The sequence below is a fragment of the Colias eurytheme genome, chromosome 10, assembly GCF_061535395.1.
Source record: "Colias eurytheme isolate Ceu_HAF_F1 chromosome 10, ilColEury1 Martin Lab GWU primary, whole genome shotgun sequence".
Classification (NCBI taxonomy): Eukaryota; Metazoa; Arthropoda; class Insecta; order Lepidoptera; family Pieridae; genus Colias; species Colias eurytheme.
Window position 1 is genome coordinate 3,220,451 of NC_142989.1, and position 22,444 is coordinate 3,242,894.

The 22,444-nt window shown below is 32.6% G+C and overlaps 3 protein-coding genes across 7 annotated transcripts in view; 1 reads left to right on the forward strand and 2 right to left on the reverse strand.

Moving 5' to 3' along the window:
* The first annotated feature begins 1,497 nt into the window (after positions 1–1,497).
* Positions 1,498–10,696, forward strand: Mapmodulin (acidic leucine-rich nuclear phosphoprotein 32 mapmodulin). Of its 2 annotated transcripts, XM_090106060.1 has the most exons (7): positions 1,498–1,690; positions 3,472–3,848; positions 4,423–4,508; positions 5,851–5,988; positions 6,376–6,438; positions 8,041–8,169; positions 9,227–10,696. In XM_090106060.1, exons 1-7 carry the CDS (start codon positions 1,643–1,645, stop codon positions 9,301–9,303), a joined length of 918 nt encoding a protein of 305 aa, XP_089962186.1. In that variant the 5' UTR covers positions 1,498–1,642; the 3' UTR covers positions 9,304–10,696. The 2 variants fall into 2 exon arrangements, with proteins under 2 accessions (XP_089962186.1, XP_089962185.1); XM_090106059.1 differs by lacking the exon at positions 5,851–5,988.
* Positions 10,694–17,194, reverse strand: Orc2 (origin recognition complex subunit 2). Of its 2 annotated transcripts, none has more exons than XM_090106057.1 (8): positions 17,036–17,194; positions 16,748–16,921; positions 16,387–16,590; positions 15,968–16,056; positions 14,671–14,820; positions 13,706–14,240; positions 11,340–11,573; positions 10,694–10,924 (listed from the first exon to the last, which is right to left on the reverse strand). In XM_090106057.1, exons 1-8 carry the CDS (start codon positions 17,082–17,084, stop codon positions 10,728–10,730), a joined length of 1,632 nt encoding a protein of 543 aa, XP_089962183.1. In that variant the 5' UTR covers positions 17,085–17,194; the 3' UTR covers positions 10,694–10,727. The 2 variants fall into 2 exon arrangements, with proteins under 2 accessions (XP_089962183.1, XP_089962182.1); XM_090106056.1 differs by having other exon boundaries at positions 16,748–16,924.
* A 3,174-nt stretch (positions 17,195–20,368) lies between these two features.
* The window catches only part of rdx (BTB/POZ and MATH domain-containing protein rdx), a 42,321-nt gene continuing 40,245 nt past the window's right edge, over positions 20,369–22,444 (reverse strand). For 2 of the 3 annotated variants that reach the window (XM_090106065.1, XM_090106063.1), the window contains one exon: positions 20,369–22,341. In XM_090106065.1, coding sequence (XP_089962191.1) covers positions 22,188–22,341 — 154 coding nt within the window. In that variant the 3' untranslated portion in view covers positions 20,369–22,187. The remainder of the gene's footprint in view (positions 22,342–22,444) is intronic. The other variant, XM_090106064.1, reaches the window with a different exon arrangement.

Sequence of the window (22,444 nt, forward strand, 5' to 3'; positions counted from 1 at the left end):
TTTTTTCAGATATCTGTCAGGACAAGACTGCTCCGCAACTGCAGAAGACGTCCGTTATTTAAATCATTATCAAAACAACCATCCTTGTGTTGGGAGTGAGCGCACGTGTTATTTGTATTGTTTTTATGACCTGAAATTTAATTATTATTTGATAATTGAATGATTATTAATACTTTTATCCAATTGATTATTATTAGAATAAATAATTAACTTCATCAATTGATTTACTTTTAAATTATAATTTTACAGGTAAATTATGAGAGCTTTCATAATTTTATTTGCATTGTATTTATCTACAACGCACCCATTTAACAATTCAAGTCTAAAATGAAACTAGAGTCGCATTTATTTTTGAACATACTGTAAGTGAAATTGCATAAGTGTGAACATACCAGAATTGACCGATATTTTAAGTTTTGTTTATTGGTGATTTTAACAAGTAAACAATCCTAAAATTGTACAATAAAATTAATACGGAATAAAACAATAATATTATAATATTCAAAAAATAAATTTTGGAATTTCTTAGAATATTAAAGTAAAATTGTTATTGCCTGCTTAGAATAAATAGCTTTCTAATTTCTAAAAGCAAAATAATTTTAAAGTCGGTCGAGTAAATTTTGAGTCAGGTAAAAAATCGTACATAAGTAACTAAGTATATATATAAAAATTTTAATAATTTAGTAATTTTATTTTCTTTTTTATGTGAACCATGTGGTCCAGTGGGTCAAATAAAACAAGGGTTATTTTCTGAACACATTATTTATTATTATGAAAAAAGCTTTTTAACATAATAACAATGATAATAATATATTAGGTATATCCAATACATATTCCAAATTATTAATGCATTTTAATTATATTTTATGTAATAGTCATAAAAATAAATATCGAATGAATTACACAACCATTAAGTATACAATATGTAACATAATATTAAAAACAACGTACCTATAATAGTTTCAATTGTCGATATTATTTTTGTAGTGTACCTAGTATGTATGTCTTAGTTAGGTACACACACAATACACATGCTATAAAAATAATTAATTTGTATGATATTGTTCAAATATTTTTATGGTTACAATAGGTATTATTTTTTTAATTTTTAACCGACTTCATTAATCTTATAAACTCGAAAGTACAAAATTTTTTGACTAAGTATACAATATCTGCTACAATCGGACATGCAATGTAACTCACAATAATTTTAGATAATAATTTAGAAAGCCCGCCTTTACATTGTAGTACCAACCTAAGAGTTATTCAATAATGCCAACATGACATTATTTGTGTCAAAACAGTTATCCTTCATGAAATAAATATAAAACAATGAAGATAGAAGAAAAACGCGTTTATTTATATTTTTGGTAGAATATTTAAGTTTTACTTTATAAACAGTATTCAATTTAAGTGATAGAAATAAATGCATTAAATAGACTTTAACCAAAGGAACGCTTCCGGTCCACAAAAACCGCCGCTAGACGGCGCCTGCTGTTCAACGTCACTCGAGTGTAATGTTAAATGTGTATCTATAGGTTCCTTCTGTTTTGAAACCCAAGCAAGCTTCGTGATTTATTTCTCGTGCACATTTAAGAAGTTTCATAGTTATTTGCAGTGCTAATCACGGAAATTTAAGAAGATGGAAAAGAGAGTCGCTTTGGAACTACGAGGAAGGAGCCCTTCGCAGGTAAATGGAATCTATGCATCTTTATATTGGAATGTTTTGTCGATACATATTTCGTTAGTCACATATGTCCCATGCTCCTAATTTATCCCTAATTAACACTATTTCATCAATCATTATTACAAGATCATTGTAATTATGAATGTAGTTTTCATTAGAAGATGTGGCGTACTTGTTTATAGCCATCCGTGTTGCTGTGTTACGTCCGCTTGTATCCACGTTACATTAAAACACAATTTTTACGATAAAATACAATGTGATTGCTAATTATTTTTAGTTTATACGATGTAGATTATAAGTTGGAATTACTAATATGTTATCACGACTTTTGCGTTGTTTCGTAGATGTATTTGAGGTTAAGTGTTAGAACCCTATAAAAAATCATAAATAAGCTCATAAACAAATATCATGTTCAACTCTGCAATCAATCACTTTCAAAAGCTCTTTCGAGATGTTATACTCAATGAGTAATTAGTAAATTCATATTACAATCCTAATTTAAGGGACATCGGTTTGACGTCAAGTCTCCATTTAACTAAGTTATTGGACCTATCAATGAATTGATAACACATAATACATTGCACGTTACAATGACCAAATATTATATTATTTTACATGGATCTTATAAGAAAATACCAGTGCAATACAACACTTTCTATGTGGTTTTAAAGTTTTAATATCGGAACTGCGATTCTACTCGACATAATTTCGCGCCCTTTCACTCTTAGTAATTTTACGAGAAATCCCAAACTATTTTTAGAATAAGTACCTATCAAAATACGGAACATTACAAGTAATTATTTGGATTATAATTATTAAGTCTATGTTCTAACTTCTTTTTACTTGTTAGCTATGAAATATGAAATCATTCTTTTTATTGTCGCACGCCTTACCAATATAGCGGCCATATTTATTGCGTCTTGTGATGATTCGTGTCATCCGCCATTGCAAGATGAAAAACATCTCATAATCTACTCAACTACAGCACGAATTTGTTATAATAAGTTGGAATTTGTTACAAAAACACATCCGGTTTATGTTATTATGTAGATATTCCTATGGAAACACTCATTTGTCGCATTTTACAAACTACGACACTCGAGACCTCTGACAACTTGCACCATTTTGACGTTTTGCTAACTTGTGTGACGAATTTACTAACAAGCCAGTCACAATACTATTTTTTGTGAAATACTCTATTATACCTCCAAACAAGCCATAATTACTTTATAAAAATACATTATAATTTATTAATTACATGCGATTTAAATTACTTCCATATCAGGTTATAAAGTTATAAACGTAACCTACTGAAATATACATAAGTAGATAGTATATTGCCCCTATTTACAAAGCATTTGTATTATATTATTATCTATTTATAGACTATACATATAAATATAGATTATAAAATTTAAGTTTATGGTCTATGGATTCTAAAGATTATACATATTTACCTACTTTTCTTATTGTACTCCATTGTACTCAGATAAGTATAATTAATAATTAATATTCATGGTTAAGTTAAACCAGAAGAATACTACCCTTTTATTATAATTGTTGAAATGCACGTTCGATTTTACGCCAAAACGGCTGAATCAATTTTGATGTAGTCTAATTTGTAATTAAAGAACAGTTAGAAAGAAAGCATTCCCATAATAATTAACAATTATCTTATTTTATAACACCATACCTATTATTAAGTGTAATTTGTTAAGCCTCATTTATATAAACATGTACATAATCATCTTATCTAGACTTATACATAATTTGCATCTTTACAGATAAAAGAACTAAACTTGGACAACTGCAGGAGCACGAACATCGTTGGACTCACAGATGAATACATAAATCTGGAAGTGCTCAGTCTAAATAATGCAGGCCTTACAACCCTCAAAGGCTTCCCTACATTGCCCAAGCTCAGAAAACTAGAGCTTTCAGACAACAGAATATCCAATGGGCTTAATTTTCTCAACGGTTGCAAGAAATTAACACACCTCAACCTTTCCGGAAACAAGATAAAGGATTTGGAGACATTGCAACCACTAGAGGAGTTTGAGAATCTAAAGAATCTAGATCTCTTCAATAATGATGTTACCAATATTGAAGACTACAGAAGTAAGGTGTTTGCGTTGCATCCATCACTGAAATATTTAGATGGGTAAGATAATTAAGTCATTTTCTCTCTTAAGTCATCTTCTTGTTAAAATAATAAATATGATACAATTCCTGGAAATATTGATGAGGTTACTGGAAAAGTGGACACACCCACTCAACCAGTTTTACTATTAAATTATTAATATAAAAATAAAAATAAAATCTCAGTAGCACTGTATAAATAAATTGCATCTAAAAATACAATTTGAGACTTGCTCAAAACGGCAAATGAGTATACCTACATTTTAAATTCTGTATGTAAACACTATTTTCCAATAATCTAATCTAATTATGAAAGTGGAAGTAATATATTGAGAATCTTAATCTTAATACTATTATAAAGGCGAAAGTTTGTAAGTATGGATGTATGGATGTTTGTTACTCTTTCACGTAAAAACTACTGAACTGATTACAATGAAATTTAGCACACATAATATAGAGGGTAACTTGGATTAACACATAGGATAGGTTTTATCCCGGAAATCCCACGGGAACGGGAACTATGCGGGTTTTCCTTTGAAAACGCGGGCGAAGCCGCGGGCGGAAAGCTAGTTTAACATAAAAATGTAATGTTTCAGATTTGACAAAGATGATATAGAAGCAGAGGATAGTGATGTGGAGGAGGAAGACGAGATGAACGGAAACAATGATAGTGAAGAAGAAGGTTTGTATTCATCAAATCAATTTTTATAAAAATAAATTTAATTTTAAAAAATGTTGTGTGGTTTTATGAAACCACGGTAAAAGTGAAACTGTTCGAACGGTTCCGATCACTGCTTTGTGTCTACACAGACCAAAAAGTTTGAGACGATGTAATAAAAGTTTCACTTTAATAAATTCTATGTTTTAACACACATGCAGTCTTTGGCGAATGGAATTTATTACAAACTACTGTATAAGCAAATTATTTTATTAGTACAGTAGAATCCGTTTATTATGACTCCGCCTATATTGACCAACCGGTTATTATGACGTAATTGCACTACGAAGTTTGGTTTTCATATAAAATTCGTTATAAAAAAGTCGGATATATTGACTTCCCTTACAGTGACATGCCGCTTATTATGACCCATTTTTAATAAATTATGCCCGGTTATAATGACCGACATGATTCTTTACACGGAAATGTGGGAAGATTATGTTGACATTGATAGCGATCTCCTCACATCCGAAGAACCCACCGATGAAAATATCGTACAGAACATTAGTGATAAGGAACAACTGGAAAGTGATGGGGAAAAGGAAGTCGAGGAATCACCATTACCTACCGCAGAAGAGGCATTAAAAGCTGCAGAATTATTATCACGATTTGTTCACAGCAATATTGAAAATGATAATTTGACCATAGCTATGTCTTCTATACACAATAGTATTAGAGACGGTTTTTACAATAAAATGAAAAAACAAAAGCAGACAAAAATTACAGTGTACCTACTTACAGTAAAAAATACACATGTATGTGTTATTATAATAATCTGCTGATTACGTGCAATTCTGATTTTGATTTTAATATGTACGTATACATATGCAAGTATACCATGTTTCTGTATTAAAATACTTAAATACATACATATTTACATAAAAAAGATTTTTCATTTCACATAACGCTTTGTATGACGTCCGCTTATTATGACGTGTTTGTCGATTCCCTTCGATGTCATTATAGACGGATTCCACTGTATGTAATCAAAGAGTTACCAATAAAATACAGGTTTTTTGATATTAATAACTACAAATTTATGTGGCCACCACCACAATTTTGACCATTTATTGCTTCAAAACTGAAAGATATTCTAAAAAAAAATTTCATAGTCACTTTCTTTATCTTCCAATTTATTGCTATAACAATTTCTTAAAATATACTATTTTCATTTCTTCCTTGATTTCTATGTATAATCAGGGGCCTGAGGTACATATTCTACTCTTTTCTCTTTATCATAAGTCAATTGAAAACTAGTTTAAAAGTTGGTTAAGAACCCACATTCACAGTTTCTACTGAATTACAGATCTCGGTATTGATCTCGGCCCACTTGTAATAGATGACGATACATTAGCAATGAGGCCAGCAGAACAGAAGTCTTCTTTACTTGTAACAATGTACACTGTATACGGCCTCCTATTTCATATGGGCTATCTTTTGAAAAGTAAGCATCATGCTCATTTTTTGTGATGCTTATGTCAAATGTTAAGCCAAAATTAGCTTGACTATGTGAAGTCGCTTCTGTTACGAAGTTTTTTTCATACTTACTACAGTTGTGCAAAGTAGATCGTTATAAACTTTATTGTATCCAGTCTATGGAAATTTTGTTAAATAAAATCAAACAATTCTTGTTAGTGCAAGCTTGCATTAGTGATTTTGAATATCCTCAACCATACTCATAGTTCTATTTGCCTGTATTTGTGTTTACAATTAAACAATGTACTACCTAAATAGTGAAGCTAAATCTTTTAAAATGATTATTATTAATGACCTTAAGTTTTATTTCTTTGTATTTGTAAAAAACTAATAATAAATTCATTGCTTGTTACAGGTTCAGATGTAGATGAGGAAGATGACGATCTTTCCCTGAGTGCAGTCTACAACGCTAATTTAGGTAAGTTTTTTATTAGTTACTAGAGGTCCGCCCCGGCTTCGCCCGTGGTACATATTTCGCAATAAAAGGTAGCCTATGTCCTTTCTCGGGTATCAAAATATCTCCATACCAAATTTCATGCAAATTGGTTCAGTAGTTTAGGCGTGATTGAGTAACAGACAGACAGACAGAGTTACTTTCGCATTTATAATATTAGTATGGATTTAAAAGTAAGGTGTATATAAAATGGTATAGAATTTAGAACTTAAAGATTTTGACGGATTTTCAACGCCATTTATTCATTAAATATTATCCCGACGTTTCGCAAACTTTAAGCAAGTATGTTTAAAACTAGCTAGAATTTAATTTAGAAAACTATAATTTAAGCACATCGCGCTACAGTTTTGTTGATACATTATAATAATTCTTATTCTTTGTATGAAGGTTTATAAGCTTAGGTATTGAATATTAATAGTCTCTTTCATAGCAATATGTTTAAGTAAAACATACTTTATTTGACTAACAATCTGTTGAAATCATTATTGAGTAAAATAAATTTTTGTTATACCTCTGTGATATTAGGTACAACTTAATTTATATAATAATAGGGTAAGCATCAATATGTTTTGTATTTGGTATCCAGGAATGTCACAATTTGGTTGTTATGATCATTTATAAATTGGAATTTAAATACTTACACAAATGATCTTTTTGTACAAGTATTTGTGTTTAATACAAATGTAACAATTAAATGTGACCTAATCTTATAACATAGTTTAATTTATTTTAAAGCATTGATACAGTGGGAACAGCAGAATAGCAGCTTATAGCTATTTCAATGAAATTCTTTGCATATAATTTGAAAGTTTTACATGCCTATAATTATTCATCTTAAGGAGTTACACAACTAACAATATTATTTATATGACAGTGGTTATCCTACGTATAATATTATAAATGCGAAAGTTTGTGAGGATAGATGGATGTTTGTTATTCTTTCACGCAAATACTACTGAACCGATTACAATGAAATTTGGTATGTAGGTAGCTGAAGACCCAGAATAAGAGCTAGCGCGCAAGAGCAACTTTTGTCTCCGCAACTATTTTGTCTCTCCCATCAACTCTATGGGCTAGTAAGAAAGTGCGCGCACGTACCGACGCAACTCCCCATAGAGTTGATGGGAGAGACAAAATAGTTGCGGAGACAAAAGTTGCTCTTGCGCGCTAGCTCTAAGACATAGGGTACTTTTTATCCCGGAAATACAACAAGAACAGGAAACTGCTGGTTTTTCTTTCAAAACATATCCGGAAATCTAGTAATTTATATGTACCAACCATAGAGATCTAGAGAGATGCCAATCGCTTGCGCTGAGTACGAAACCGTGTCTCATTACAAATTTACGCACACAACTGCAGTAAATTCGAGTTGTGTGCGTGTCATCCACACAAAAATATGAGAGCGACTATTCGTTCGCACACTAGATTGTAAGTGACGTACGTATACAGCACCGCTACAGCTTATCTTTTTTTGGGCATATTGCTGCGACACCGGCCCCGCCCCCTAACCATATCTCCCTTTAGTTTCTGTGATCTGTGGTACCAACAATATTATTAATATCACAGAGGAGGAGAGTTCAGCGAGTTCAGTGTACGAGGGCTCCGATGTGGAGGAGGAGGAAGACGATTATGATGATGAAGGCGATGAAGACGGTGAGAACGACGCTGACAAAGAGCCTAACTCCAAAGCACAAGGTATTTATTAACAAGTTCTTATATTATGCAGGGTACCTATTATATTGTGTAGTTACAGAAACAATATTATCAAGTTCTTATATTATTCAGAGTACCTGAACCTATATTGAATTATTAGATTGGTTGTGGATTTTATTTATGTGTAGTTACAGGATCAATATTTAGTTTGTCAATCTGAATTATTACTTTCTATTGAAAGGAAAAAGTGTTTACTACTTTTAATTTTGAATGAATGTTGTTAATTAGAATCGATTATTGGAGTTGAATGAAGCATAAATAGTTAATTACTGTCTGAAAGGTTTTAGGCATGGACGTATAAAAAAAGACGGACGCCGTATTACGAACAAACAACGTGAAGCCACCATAGTAAGCTAGCGATCGCGTAAAGACAATAAACACGCACACACTCTCACCATAGTAAGCTAGTCGGCCGCCATTACGTCGTGAACTACCGACTGATTAACTGCGTCACTGTTTCACAAAAAATATTTAAAATGCCGTCTTGCGTGGTTAAATGGTGTCGCAACAGTACAATTTTAAATAACAAAACACAAGGGATTACATTCCACAGGGAAGCAAGTTATTTCTTTTATGTTTTAATGACAAAATTATTACGGCAAAATTTATAGAAAAAAATACAGCCGCCATTGTCATCAACACAGCTGTTGCCATGGCAACATGGCACACACGCATGGATGTTTCGCCGCCATTACTAGGCTTCACTCAATATTTAGGCGATATACCGTCCGTCTTTTTTTATACGTCCATGGTTTTAGGTATAAGACATGTAAATACACGACAACAGCGAAACAGCTTTTTTTTGTTTTAGGGCCGATTTTTCAATGCTTGGATAAAACTTATCCATCCAATAAAGTATTACACGATAATATTAAAATGTCACGTAAACTGTCAAATACGGGCAATTAGAATACGTTTTTAAAATGGTATAGTTTTATACAGTATTCGAGGAATAAGTTTTATCCAAGCATTGAAAAATCGGCCCTTAATGCAATAAAGCTAGCATATTGAATATTTAACAATGAAATTAATCAAACAGGTGGCGAAGAGAACGACCATCCCGAAGAGAGTACTCGGGGTAAAAAGCGAAAACACGAAGACGAGGACGAGAATTGATTGTTTGTTGCCTTAAGCGGAGTCATCTTACTAGTTCGTAAGTGTACAGAGCTCCGATGCATCGGACAATAAACCATTCCTCGGCCGATTGCGGGCGGCCACCGAGCGTGACTTTGTTCTGTTATTATATGTGTTAAAACCTATTTCTGATTTTTTATTTTACGCTGTAAAAAGCTATTAGAAATTTGAGCGTCTTTTACACCAATAAAATCTAAACTTTGTATAAAGCACAAATACAATGTTCAAATTACATTAATCCATAATTGTGAGGAACCAAACGAATGTGTCGGGTCACGCTTTTCGCCCGTTCTCCGGCAGAGGTCGAACACGGTACATTGAATATCACCTGTAGTTGTCATTCGTGAGATTGTTCCATCTAATGAGGCTCTGTCTTGTTACCCGCGTGGACTTTTAACCGTTGATGGAATATTTTATCATCATAAATCATGTGATGTCTGTTGTGTGACATTTGGAGTTTGTTGTCCGACAAGTTGATGTTTCGATTGAATTGTTTATGTAATAATTTTTTATTCTATTGACATGCTTAATTTTAGTCTAATCATTGAAATGAAAGTGCATGATTTTAGAATTAAATAGCTCTCAAAATCTACAATTTAAATGTTTAACTTAGAATTAAGTAAATAAACTTGGATAAATTAAAATATATGATGTGCCCTCATTCCTTTAATTACAAAATTCCGATGTGGGGATTTCCGCCTGTATATTCAGTAGACATTGTGATCATAAACATATTGTTTCTATGAAAAAGTATTCCCATTTTCTATAAAGTTGTAAAATTCTAGTGAATTTGTTGGTTTATCTTTTGTTGATTCTAATACGACAAAAATGTCTTATAATACAGAATAAATTTTGTCAATTACTTAGTATATTGGCAAACAAAAATGATGTAAGTTTCTTTTTTACAAAATACGATAATGATGTATAAAATGAAATTTTAGGCAAACAACATGATACAGAACCCACATTGAAATGGGTTTTGTGTGCCAGTAAATTTGTAATCTCACTAATGATAACGATGCTCATCAGTTTTACATAGAAACACCAACGGGCGTAGATAATAATTAATAAAATCATATTTAGACTAAATTGTCGAACATCTGATGAGTTCAGAGAATATTTTTCTACACTATTTTTTAAATCTTAAAAGAGCAATTTATGCACGTATGTATAATATCAATGATAATTTATGAAATGTTTGGTTGATGCATCATGGTGAAAGTGCCAGATATGTTGAAGAGAATTTTAGTTAATAATTTTATTGTATTATGTAAGTCATTAAGTTTAAGTAATTTACAACTTGGCCTGTTGATATATATTATATAATCCTATTAAGACTTTATTTCTGGGATTGTAAAATAAAAGATAAATACAATATTAATTGTTTTATTCAGACATGCATTCCTTCATTGATTCTGTTCCAAAAACTGTTGCAATAAGGCACTTTCTATAGGAATAACTAGATTTTCGCTACCATCCAGTGTTCGTTTTATTTTCACAAGCTTATGATCCAAGAATTCTGTAAGTTGAGCTCTCAAAGCCAACTCGGAACTTACTAAGAATTGTTCTCTTGACTTGGAGTACAGGTCCCTGAATGCCAGACCTGTAAAAATAATGGTAAAAATTAACTTTTATTAAACATGCTCAATGTATTCCTGAGACCAATAACTTACACATTCAATGGGACAAATGTCTATGTATGTATAAAGGCTTGTGATTCTTCGCAGAGGGGAAAATAAACATAAGTACAAAAAATAAGTGTGACATTCAAATTTACAAGGCACTATCTATTATAATAAGGTTATCATATTATAAAACATCTTCGATAAAAGGTTAATATATCTGCTAGTTTAACTTTGATATTACCAAATTCATGATACATATCAAGATTTTTGATAATTGAAAATAGATGTAATGCTGAAGGTATCATGCACACATTGAAACAAGTATTTTATAAAGTTTTGAATACAGTAATACCTATAATATTAAAATTGTAATACATTTAAAAGAAATGGTACCTTGATAATGCGCCTGCTTCTGGTTTTCGAGCTGATATTCAATAATAATATTAAATATTCCTCTAGCATTGGTTGTGAGGGATTGATAGACACTTTTCAATGAAGATAATTGTAAAGCACCACTTCTTTGGGTCATGAGAGAGTTTTCGAAAGACGTCTCTTCTGTGTATGGTAAGAACGTTGTTACATCCCACCATGTGAAGTTGAACTTACTTAGCTTAGAGTGGTCCCATACTGAAATAAATGTTAATTATAATATTAAATTGATATTTACTGTGACTGTATTATCTACTAAGTTGAAATAACAATATAGCAGTAAGTGTACTGCCCTGTATTTTATTTTATGACTTGGGTGAAGAATTACATACTTTCTATTATATAAATATAAATTATACTGAACTAAAATTAACCAAAAAGTTGATGTTGATGTCGAGAGTTACCAAACAAACTTGGTATTTTTTTTAATAAGATATAGTTATTATTATACTAGATTTCCGCCCGCGTATTCAAAGAAAAAGAGTTCCCGTTCTTGTGGATTGGGATAAAATTTAGCCTGTCTTATTCTGGGTCTTCAGCTACTTACATACCAAATTTTATAGTAATTGGTTCAGTAGTATTTGCGTAAAAGAGTAACGAAAATCCATCCATACGTCATCCTCACAAACTTTAGTATATAATATATATTTTATTTTATTTTATTTTATACACTTTATTGTGCTGCCAACATAACAAAAGTGGGTACAATAGGACTTAAACTAGTACAAACAACACAGAGGGCGGCCTTATTACTAACAAGTAATCTCTTCCAGGCAACCAACAGATTGTGTGAAAAACAATATTACTACAGCGGAGGTAGGTAAAAAGTTAAACATAAATAGATGTTACTAAAAATACAGTCATAATATACACACTAAAATAAGATAAAATATACCATACCAAAAGATATAGAATACATATAATAATATAATGCTATAAATAAAATAAATATAATAATATATAAATACATCATGAAAATATAAACATAATATACTATAAAATATACTACAAATACAAAAAACTATATCGATTCAAACGCAAGATTTAAAAAGTGGTCACGTATGAGGCTCTTAAATTTAGATAGAGTTTGAGCTTGCCTTATGGGTATAGGTAAGGAATTCCATAGTTTAATGGCCGTAATAATAAAAGAATCACCATAAAAGCGCGTGCGATGGAAAGGTGTGCACAGGACAAGCCTATCCACTGAACGAAGGGAATAGCTTTCACAGTGCAGGAAGTCAAATTTATTTTTAAGGTATGTAGGAGTCTTAGGGTCAAAAAGGACACGATAAAGTAACTGCAAGTAATGCACATTCCGGCGAAAGCGGACTGGGAGCCACTTGAGCTTCTTGCGGAAGGAAGAGACATGGTCGTATTTGCGAAGACCAAATACAAACCGGATACCATAGTTCTGGAGGCGCTCAAGTTTTTCTATCTGCTCGACTGATAAATCAGGAAAGCAAGCATCAGCGTAGTCAATAATAGGAAGGAGAAGGGACTGTGCTAGCATAACTTTGGTCGATATGGGTAAGAAATTACGAAGACGCCGCAATGAACTGGAAGCAGCATAAAATTTCCGACTCAGTTCCTGAATGTGATGCGACCAAGATAGTGTCTGATCCAGGTAGACACCTAAATTTTTGACGTGCTCGCTATAAGGTATGATTTCTCCCCGAATCTGTACAGAAGGCAGTATACCCCAATCAACCTCCGATATTTGGTAAGGACTACCGATAACGATGACCTGGCTTTTCGACGGATTGATTTTTAGGCCAAATTGATCACACCATGTTACTATGTTGGTTAGTTCGTTGTTGATGGAATGAACTGCGTTAGGTAGGTTATCAGGGGTTGATTGCGTGTAGATCTGTAAATCGTCGGCAAACATATGGTAGGGAGAAGTTAATTATTGAGATGTGAGATTGTTAATAAATATGGCAAATAGGAGAGGTGACAAGACGCCACCCTGTGGCACACCGGCGGGTACTGCACACCAAGATGAATGTTTGTCATCCATCAGGATACGCTGCCGCCGGTCGCCCAGGTAACTTTGAAACCAGTTAAGATATATAATTTTAGTAGGATTTATTTCATCTTGAATTACTTTAATATTAGTTACTAGCCGCTCCGCGCGGTTTCACCCCCGTGGTTCCTCTCCTGTTGGTCGTAGCGTGATGGTATAATATAGCCTATAAGCCTTCCTCGATAAATGAGCTATCTAACACCGAAAGAATTTTTCAAATCGGACCAGTAGTTCCCGAGATTAGCGCGTTCAAACAAACTCTTCAGCTTTATAATATTAGTATAGATAATAATATTTATATACTTACACAGTGGAGCATTTATATGATCTATAGTTGCTATTGTATGCACATATTTCAATTGTGAGATCCCAGCTAGAACCGATTGAGCCTTGCTATTCCGCAACATTGTTCCATCAATATTATGTATAATTAAAAATAAATCAGTCTCATTTTCACTTAATTGGCTATCAATTATCCGTATGACATCACTAGTATTCGAAGGAACATGAGTATTGCCTAAAAGATCAACGACTATGGCTTCTAGAACATTTTTGATGGTAAGACTTGGGAAAAATCCATTTATTACAATACAAGGAGTGTTATGTAGTTTCTCTTGTTGAAATTTGTGTAATATGGAACGTTTTGATCCTATACCATAGAGAATAATGTTGAAATTTTCGCTTAATACATAGAGCCATCTGTCGAATAAATAGTCGTAGCTTTTCATCAAGTCTTTTATACAAGTTTGATGTTGTTCTGATATATGCACATCTATATCCTTTATGTTATCATTCAAATTCATATTCTTTAGTCTTGATAAAGTGTGGTCTGATGTGGTTATCTGAAATACAATACCATTTATTGATTAAAACAGAATATTATTACAATTTCATATAGGTGTTTGAATAGGTAATATACAGGACATTCTAAAGTTTATAAAATACTTGCTATTCATCCAGTTCCGCTCAAGTTTATTTGTGATAAAAGTAAAAAATAGCCTATAAGGGCCGATTTTTAAATCTTTAGTTAAAACTTATTGGTCGAATAATGTATAAAACTACCATTTTAAAGACGTATTCTAATTGCTTGTTTTTTACAGTTTACGTGACATTTTAATATTATTATCGTGTAATACTTTATTGGACGGATAAGTTTTATCCAAGCATTGAAAAAACGGCTCTAAGTAGAAATAATGTTTATCTACTGATGCAAGAATTATAAAATGAGTCTAGTTGTTTTGGAACTTATTAAGAAGGAAGATGATAATTTACCTTTTTACTAGAATGCATCATGAAATAATTATCTGGTGTAACAATATATTCTGAATCTTTTTGTTTCATCTTATTGCCTTTGTTTCTAATTGGTTTAGATATTTGTTGGGGCTGTTCTTCAGTCGATTCGGAGTTTGATGAAGCTTCACTCTGAAAAGTATAAAATGTACTGTTAAATAAAAAAGTAATGTATAATATAGAAGTCAGTTCAAAAATATTGAAATTTAAATTAAGCAGCAGTACAATCATTACTTTCATATGGCCATAGAAAGGCCCAAATGGAAGACATTGGAGGAGGCCTTTGCCAACTGGCAAACGAACACGCAAAAATGAATCAAACCTACCATCTATACTTATAATAAATCTGTAGAAGGGTCAATTCTATACATTGAAAATATTGAAAAAATAAATAGCAGGGGGTGTTACTGGATCGATACCAAACCCAAATATGTGATTAAAAAATTTTTTGTCTGTCTGTCTGTCTGTATGTGAAGGCATCACGGCAAAACTGACGGTTCGATTTCGATGAAACTTGATATAATTATACCTTATTATCCTGGGCATAAAATAGGATACTTTTTATCCTGGGAAAATACGTAGAAAAAAATAAATCTTAATTTTTCAGTTTCTTCCATAGACGTTGTTCTGTAGAATCGCGAACACACGGTCACATACGGGTCTAATATTAATTTAGTGAGAAACGTCTTCCCAGTTCAAAATGGAGAAATAAACCATCCACGCGAAGACCGACATCCGCGCGGACGGAGTCGCGGGCGGAAGCTAGTATATAATACATACATGTCTTCAAAAGTCTGATCAAAGGCTAATAATAATAAAAAACAATCATTACTTAAATCATTCAAAAATTGATGGTTGTTCTATCTTGACTTGGACCTTTATTATTTCTTATCAATATTTGAATTTTCATGCAAAAATAGATGGGGGCTTTTTATGATCACATAAAAGAAATAAATGAATGGAGTATGGAAATTTGTATGAAGAAAAACTGCTGCAAAAACTTGCCAGAAATTAGATTCACTCAGTCAATCTATTTGCCAAAAGCTATATTCGTAATATTGTAGCCAATGAGACATTGGGAACTTTGGGTCAATTTTAGCTTGCAAGATTTGACTTTGTCTAAAACCTAATAAATTATATACTAAAACCTTCCTCTTGAATCACTATCTATTAAAAAAACCGCATCAAAATCCGTTGCGTAGTTTTAAAGATTTAAGCATACAAAGGGACATAGGGACAGAGAAAGCGACTTTGTTTTATACTATGTAGTGATACTTGCCTCTTCATCACTTTTATCAGGTACAAAATCACTGCTACTGCCAGAGAAATCACTGTCACCACTGTCTGAACCTACTTCTTGGATTATTCCTGGAAATTCAGAATCAACATTTTAAAATATACTTGGTAATTAATGATAATGGTAATTTGAATAATTTCTAATATAGTTTTGTACATTTGTCAGATGTTTAAAATAACACAAAATATAGTTCACACACTTTCATTTTAATATGATTAAACCAAAAGGAATAAGTAATTAATAATTACTATAATATAGGTTTTTATTGCATAGATATCAGTTTCCTCAGCTGAACTTATTAAATTTAAGATTCAATTAGAAACCCAAATAGTAAAATACAGATAAATATATCAACATTATTGAAATGTTTATTTCATTAATAAATTTTAATTATTATTTACTTTTCTTCAACAAGCTGACAACTTGCTTAGGTGTAGCTTCAACTTTATTCATGTTTATGCTTTTTCTTGGAGTTTTCATAGGACTGCTTATTGAAGGAGAATTTCCAATAGCTGCTTTGACCTTGTTTTGGAGACCAAGTCTTGAATATCGGGATTGGAATTTATACATGTCTTGACCCTCTACATCATCACTACCAAATAGAGCTGAAAAAGATTTATTAAGAGCTAATTATACTTATTTCCATTGTATAATTAATGAGTCCCTTAAAAATATTATGAACATAAATATAATGATTTAAAACGAGAAATTGTGAATATTAGAGAAGTATTTTAATTCAATGAAAGAAAATGAAAAACTAACCTTTAGATTTCTGTACGGGAGTTTCAACCTGAAATTCTTCATCTGAGCTTATAATATCATTAACAGTTTGTCGTTTTACCGGGGATTTTGCGAAAAATTCGCTGTACCTTTTTGGTGTACTTCTATGCCTGGTGGCTCTTCTCGGGGTGGTTGGCACATTTTCTTCCTTATTTTCTGCTTTAAAATGGAAAAACCTTAGTGACAATTCTTCACATAGGTAAAAAGCAAATTAAACGTGTTAAGTTTTTAAGAAAAAATATTCCAAAGAAATTCTAAAAACATTCAAACCATCGTCGTCCTTTCCAAGAATAAAGGTTAACTTTAAATGCTTAGACATTATTATAATTTAAAACACTGCACAATTAATTGTTATTTATTAAAATTTTATTAATATTTATTACAAAAATAAATAAATAAACTTTACAGAAAAAATATTGTAAATAGAACACGCCGCACGCGCCAAAACAAACTTCAAATTCAAAGGCACATTTCAAATATTTTTGACAGTGACAGTAACGTTAAAGATAGATAATAAAAGAATAATGTAATATTAACTGAGAATATTAAGTAGTTTCAAAACTTTAAATGGCAAATACATGGCAAACCTCCAAGAATTATTTTATTTTAAAATGGTTGTAATCTTTATTGTAGGAAGTAGGATCAAAGGATCAAGGATCAACTTTAATAATGATGCTTTTGATGAATTGAAGATAAATGCTCCCAATAAACGAAATATATTAAAAGGAATTAAATTTATATTATAAAAATCATATTTTATCTTAAAACTAGCTGTGCTCCGCGGTTTTACTCGCATTGCTCCGCTTCTGTTGGTCTTAGCGAGATGATATACAGCTTACCAATCATTAGCCTTCCTCGATAAATGGGCTATATCTAACACCGAAATAATTTTTCATCAGAATTCAAAAGAATTTCAAATCGGACCAGTAGTTCCTGAGATTAGCGCGTTCAAACAAACAAACAAACTCTTCAGCTTTTATAATATCAGTATAAATATTATAAAAATCGAAAAAGATGTTAAATAGGTCTAAAATTGTACCTTTGCACCCGTAGCTTAGGCCTACGTGGATACAGGAAATTTTGTGAATTCCATACTTAGTAAAAAGATAACGTCCCCGTCGAGCAATAATTACTAACCCGAGATAATAATATGTAAATTTTACAATTTTATTGATGATATTTTAGAATCCTATTTCGCGATAGTTCTGTCTAACTCATGTTTTCCTAGCAATCATAGATTTCATTGTAAAAAGCGTGAAAGATCTAATTGCTAATTTTATATTATGAAATTGAAAATAAGTATAATGTATGTACCTATATCATACTAAAATTATGTAGATAACTAAAACACTACTTTTGCTATAATAAATAAATAACAAAACGCTAAAACTGTTTTGTGATTTTTTTCTCCCGTTTATTTTTCATTCATACATTTATATTATTTAAATAGTCACTAAAATGTTTAGGTACTTTCAATATTAGAAGGTAATTGTGATAGATATGAGAAAGCAAAAAATTAAGCAAGTCAATATTTAATTCATGGTTTGTTCTAAATTTTGACAAATTTCACGCGTATCATCCAAACATTTATTTTTTTACCAAGAATATTCTATATGGATTTAGTAATTATTTTCCTGATTTTCCCTTATTGGTGAAAAATAAAACCTTCGTCCTTTTTTTTTATAAAATCTAATTATCACTTCTTATCAGTTGATTCAATTAAATAGATCATTAAAGAAATATACATATTAAAACACGGTGAAATAAAAATCCAATATAATATTACATCATTTCATTTATTTCCTCAACTTATTGAAAATTTCGAAAATCACAGTTATTACTTCTGACAATTGTTTTGTAACTATCATATTACATGACAACAGCTGCCAGCTATTTTGGATAGTGGGTACAAAATGGTATTATAAACTTTATTGGCCGCAGTATTACTTACATATTGGCTTGTAATCCTATTATACAGGGTGTCCCAAAAAGTATGGATGAACTGAAGCCAGGAGGTAGAGGACCTAGAGGGCTATCCGAATCACCCCCATGTATGTTATGCGATTTTTCGTAGTTTCGGAGTTATGACTCTTTTTTCAATTTTTCACTTATCGCCGAGTACGATGAGATTTTGACTCATGGTGACGTCAATTATTGCGATAGATGCTTGATTTTTTTTGTGTGCTAAGCTGAAAGATAGGCCAATCCAGTATGGTTACATTTACTGTCGTAAGATCTTTGAATGGAATAAAAAAAAGAATTAAATGCCAAGAAAGATAAAATCACCCAGTAAGTTCGCAACTTCAAGGGCCCGTAAAAAAATAAAATCACATAAAAAAGGTTTTTCGTTTGGCATTTAAAAACTTGCTCTATCCATCAGGTAGCTACCCTAAAAATTTAATTTTATTATTCAGAAGGCTTCAATCGAAAAATTGAAATCTAAATGTGATAAGTGCAAAAATTTAATCAACATGATGATTAATAAAAACAAATTAAAACCAATAAATAGGTGTTTAATTACCAGAAATTTTTAAAATGACCCCGCTGTTGGTCAATGCAAGTGCGACATCACCGTAAAAAGTTGTCTTTAAATGTCTGAATGCCCTTTTATCATTTTTAATGGTTTCTTTTGCTACTATGAATTTCGGGGTTATTTCGTCCAAATTGTGGCTTTCTCTCGTTTTTGTAGTATTCCCACGGAAAAAAATCAATGGGATTTATGTCTGGGGACCGTGTAGGAAAGGCTAAAGGGCAAAGATACCCTGAAAGATGGATTGGTCGTTGCAGCCTGCGCATGCGCCGGTGACGCCTGCCTTAAAGCCTGGCCTCCACGGTCCCTCGACCTAAACCCCATTCATTTATTTCAATGGGGATACTACAAAGACCTCGGCTAATTGAGAGAATGCCACAATTTGGACGAAATAACCCGGAAATTCATAATAGCAGAAGAAACCATTAAAATGATAAATGGGCATTCAGACATTTAAAAGACAACTTTTTATGGTGGTGTCGCACTTGTATTGACCAACAGCGGGGTTATTTTAAAAATTTCTGGTAATTGAACACCTTTTTATTGGTTTTAATTTGTTTTTATTAATCATCATGTTAATTAAATTTTTGCACTTACCACATTTAGATTTCAATTATTCGATTGAAGCCTTCTGAATAATAAAATTAAATTTTTAGGGTAGCTACCTGATGGATAGAGCAAGTTTTTAAATGCCAAACGAAAAACTTTTTTTATGTGATTTTATTTTTTTACGGGCCCTTGAAGTTGTGAACTTACTGGTGATTTTATCTTTCTTGGCATTTAATTCTTTTTTTTTATTCCATTCAAAGATCTTACGACAGTAAATGTTACCATACTGAATTGGCCTATTTTTCAGCTTAGCACACAAAAAAAATCAAGCATCTACCGCAATAATTGACGTCACCATGAGTCAAAATCTCATCGTACTCGGCAATAAGTGAAAAATTGAAAAAAGAGTCATAACTCCGAAACTACGAAAAATCGCATAACATACATGGGGGTGATTCGGATAGCCCTCTAGGTCCTCTACCTCCTGGCTTCAGTTCATCCATACTTTTTGGGACACCCTGTATATAATTATTGGTACATCTCCCTTCAGTTACATACGAACCGTGAACATTTCCATTAATAGGCAACAGTTATTACTTAATATTTAAATAGGAATAAGACTGATAAAGTTTAAAAAATAGATTTTTCATTAATGAGCGGAGGTGAGCATAAATGAAGTGTGTTTTTATTATTACATGACTTGGAAGGACAAGAAAAACTGACAAACAAACCAACAACATAAATATCAATTATTTGTAATTAAAAAGACAAGTTTGCCAATTCAAACGAAAAGCTTACACTTTGTTAAATACTATTATAAACTTACAAATGAAAATCACAATATGTCCTTGGAATAACACCAACAAACTCAGACAAATAATATGGTGTTGTCTGCATTAGCTTACGTTTTAGTACTTAGATATTACATTTTAATGGTGGGATCGTAGATCATCTATATACAACACCAACAATTTCAATAGACTTATTACAATCACTCGAGTCACCTAACTTCTAAACCAATGTCACATAGTTTTTTACAGCGAATTTTTAGTATTTCGGTCAAAGGTAAAAGGCGATTTCGCTACTGAACTCACATGACCTGAATTTAGACAATAATGTATAAAACTATGTTACACAACTTTATGTAGATTTATTGCATTCAATTACCACGCTACTTCAAGTATGATCAAAAGTGCTACATTTTAACATTTCTAACAATACTTCATTCATATAAAAACCATTTTAAGATACAATTACTAATAAAATAACTTGTAAACAAGCTCAAATATTGTTTTCTTGGTGTGTTAGCCAATACAAGTAAATCCTTTACAATCGAATATTTCATGACATAGACAGGTTTAAAATATACATTATACTGAATACAAGCAATAATTTACATTAAAACATAACCATAAAAACATTCACAGAAACGACATACATAAAATAGTTTAATAAATCCAAGACTACTTGGAAAATCTACAACGCGCAAAAAGCGTCCAGCATTTAATGTACATAATATTAAAATGTAATCAATAAGAGCGGTGCACTAAACCGCATGAGAAATAAACACATTAGGACCGAATATTGTCTTGAGATCAATCAAAGTGAACAAGAATCCGCAGATTCACTACACACACATACGAACACAACCACCGGCCAATCTCACACTAGTCTATGATACTTGTACGCGATACGGAGAGTATAAAACTATAGCTACGTCACGGACAGAGCTACGGGCTACGTCACGGACAGAGCTACGGGCTACGTCCCGGACAGAGCTACGGGCTACGGCAGTCGCGTCAATTCCGTTGCACATGTCGACCCACCCACGATGGACATTCTGCCTTTGATAACTCACGAGTCGATATTTGCTTTCAAAGACTATTAGAGAAACAATCAGTTTCTTGGAGCGCAAATTCCACATAAAAATTTTCCTTCACTCGTGTATTTTGCTGTGCTATGCGCTTTTCATTGCAATTTCAGTAGTGGGTGAGTGGTTAATCAAACTTGCTACTGAACACTTTTTACATACTCCCACAGTGTATAACCATGAAGCAACCTTGCCACACTACTTAATCCCGACGTATACAATCCGACTAGTTCACGCTACGTACAATCTCAATGTACACGTAGTGTTGCACTCCCTTCGTACTAGTTCTCAAGCATGCACGTGCTCCAATGTTCTGTATCCGTATAGTTCCATCAGTCCGTCTATCCGGCGTAGAATTCGAATATCGCGCCGTCCGCGTCGGGCGTGTCTTTGGTATAGAGGCGGGTGAGGCGCGGGGGTCGCGGCGGTCTGGCGGGCCGCGGGCGGGCGGGGGGCGGCGGGCCGGCGGGCCACTAGGCCTGCTTGACGCGCTTGCGCGGCGGGCCGATGGGCGGGATCTGCTGCTGCTGCGTGGCGAGCGCGCGGAACGCCTCCGCGATGAGGTGCGGGTGCGACGAGATCATGTTCTTCCAGCCCGTCGTGTCCATCACGTCCGTCGCGTGACTCCTGAAACACACCGGCGCACACTCAAACAAATGCCACGGGACTAGCTGACGCGGTAGCGAGCTTGCATGATTGTGTTGTAAATCTCTAATGACTATTATATTCA

Excerpts from the sequence above, each read along its gene's own strand:
- Mapmodulin (XM_090106060.1), top strand. The coding sequence starts at position 1,643 with ATGGAAAAGAGAGTCGCTTTGGAACTACGAGGAAGGAGCCCTTCGCAG. Across the intron at positions 4,509-5,850 it reads CAATGATAGTGAAGAAGAAG|ATCTCGGTATTGATCTCGGC; the intron begins GTTTGTATTCAT and ends ACTGAATTACAG. Across the intron at positions 6,439-8,040 it reads AGTCTACAACGCTAATTTAG|AGGAGGAGAGTTCAGCGAGT; the intron begins GTAAGTTTTTTA and ends TTAATATCACAG.
- Orc2 (XM_090106056.1), bottom strand. The coding sequence starts at position 17,084 with ATGTCTAAGCATTTAAAGTTAACCTTTATTCTTGGAAAGGACGACGAT. Across the intron at positions 16,057-16,386 it reads TGTCAGCTTGTTGAAGAAAA|GAATAATCCAAGAAGTAGGT; the intron begins GTAAATAATAAT and ends CTGAATTTCCAG. Across the intron at positions 14,821-15,967 it reads CTGATAAAAGTGATGAAGAG|AGTGAAGCTTCATCAAACTC; the intron begins GCAAGTATCACT and ends TATACTTTTCAG.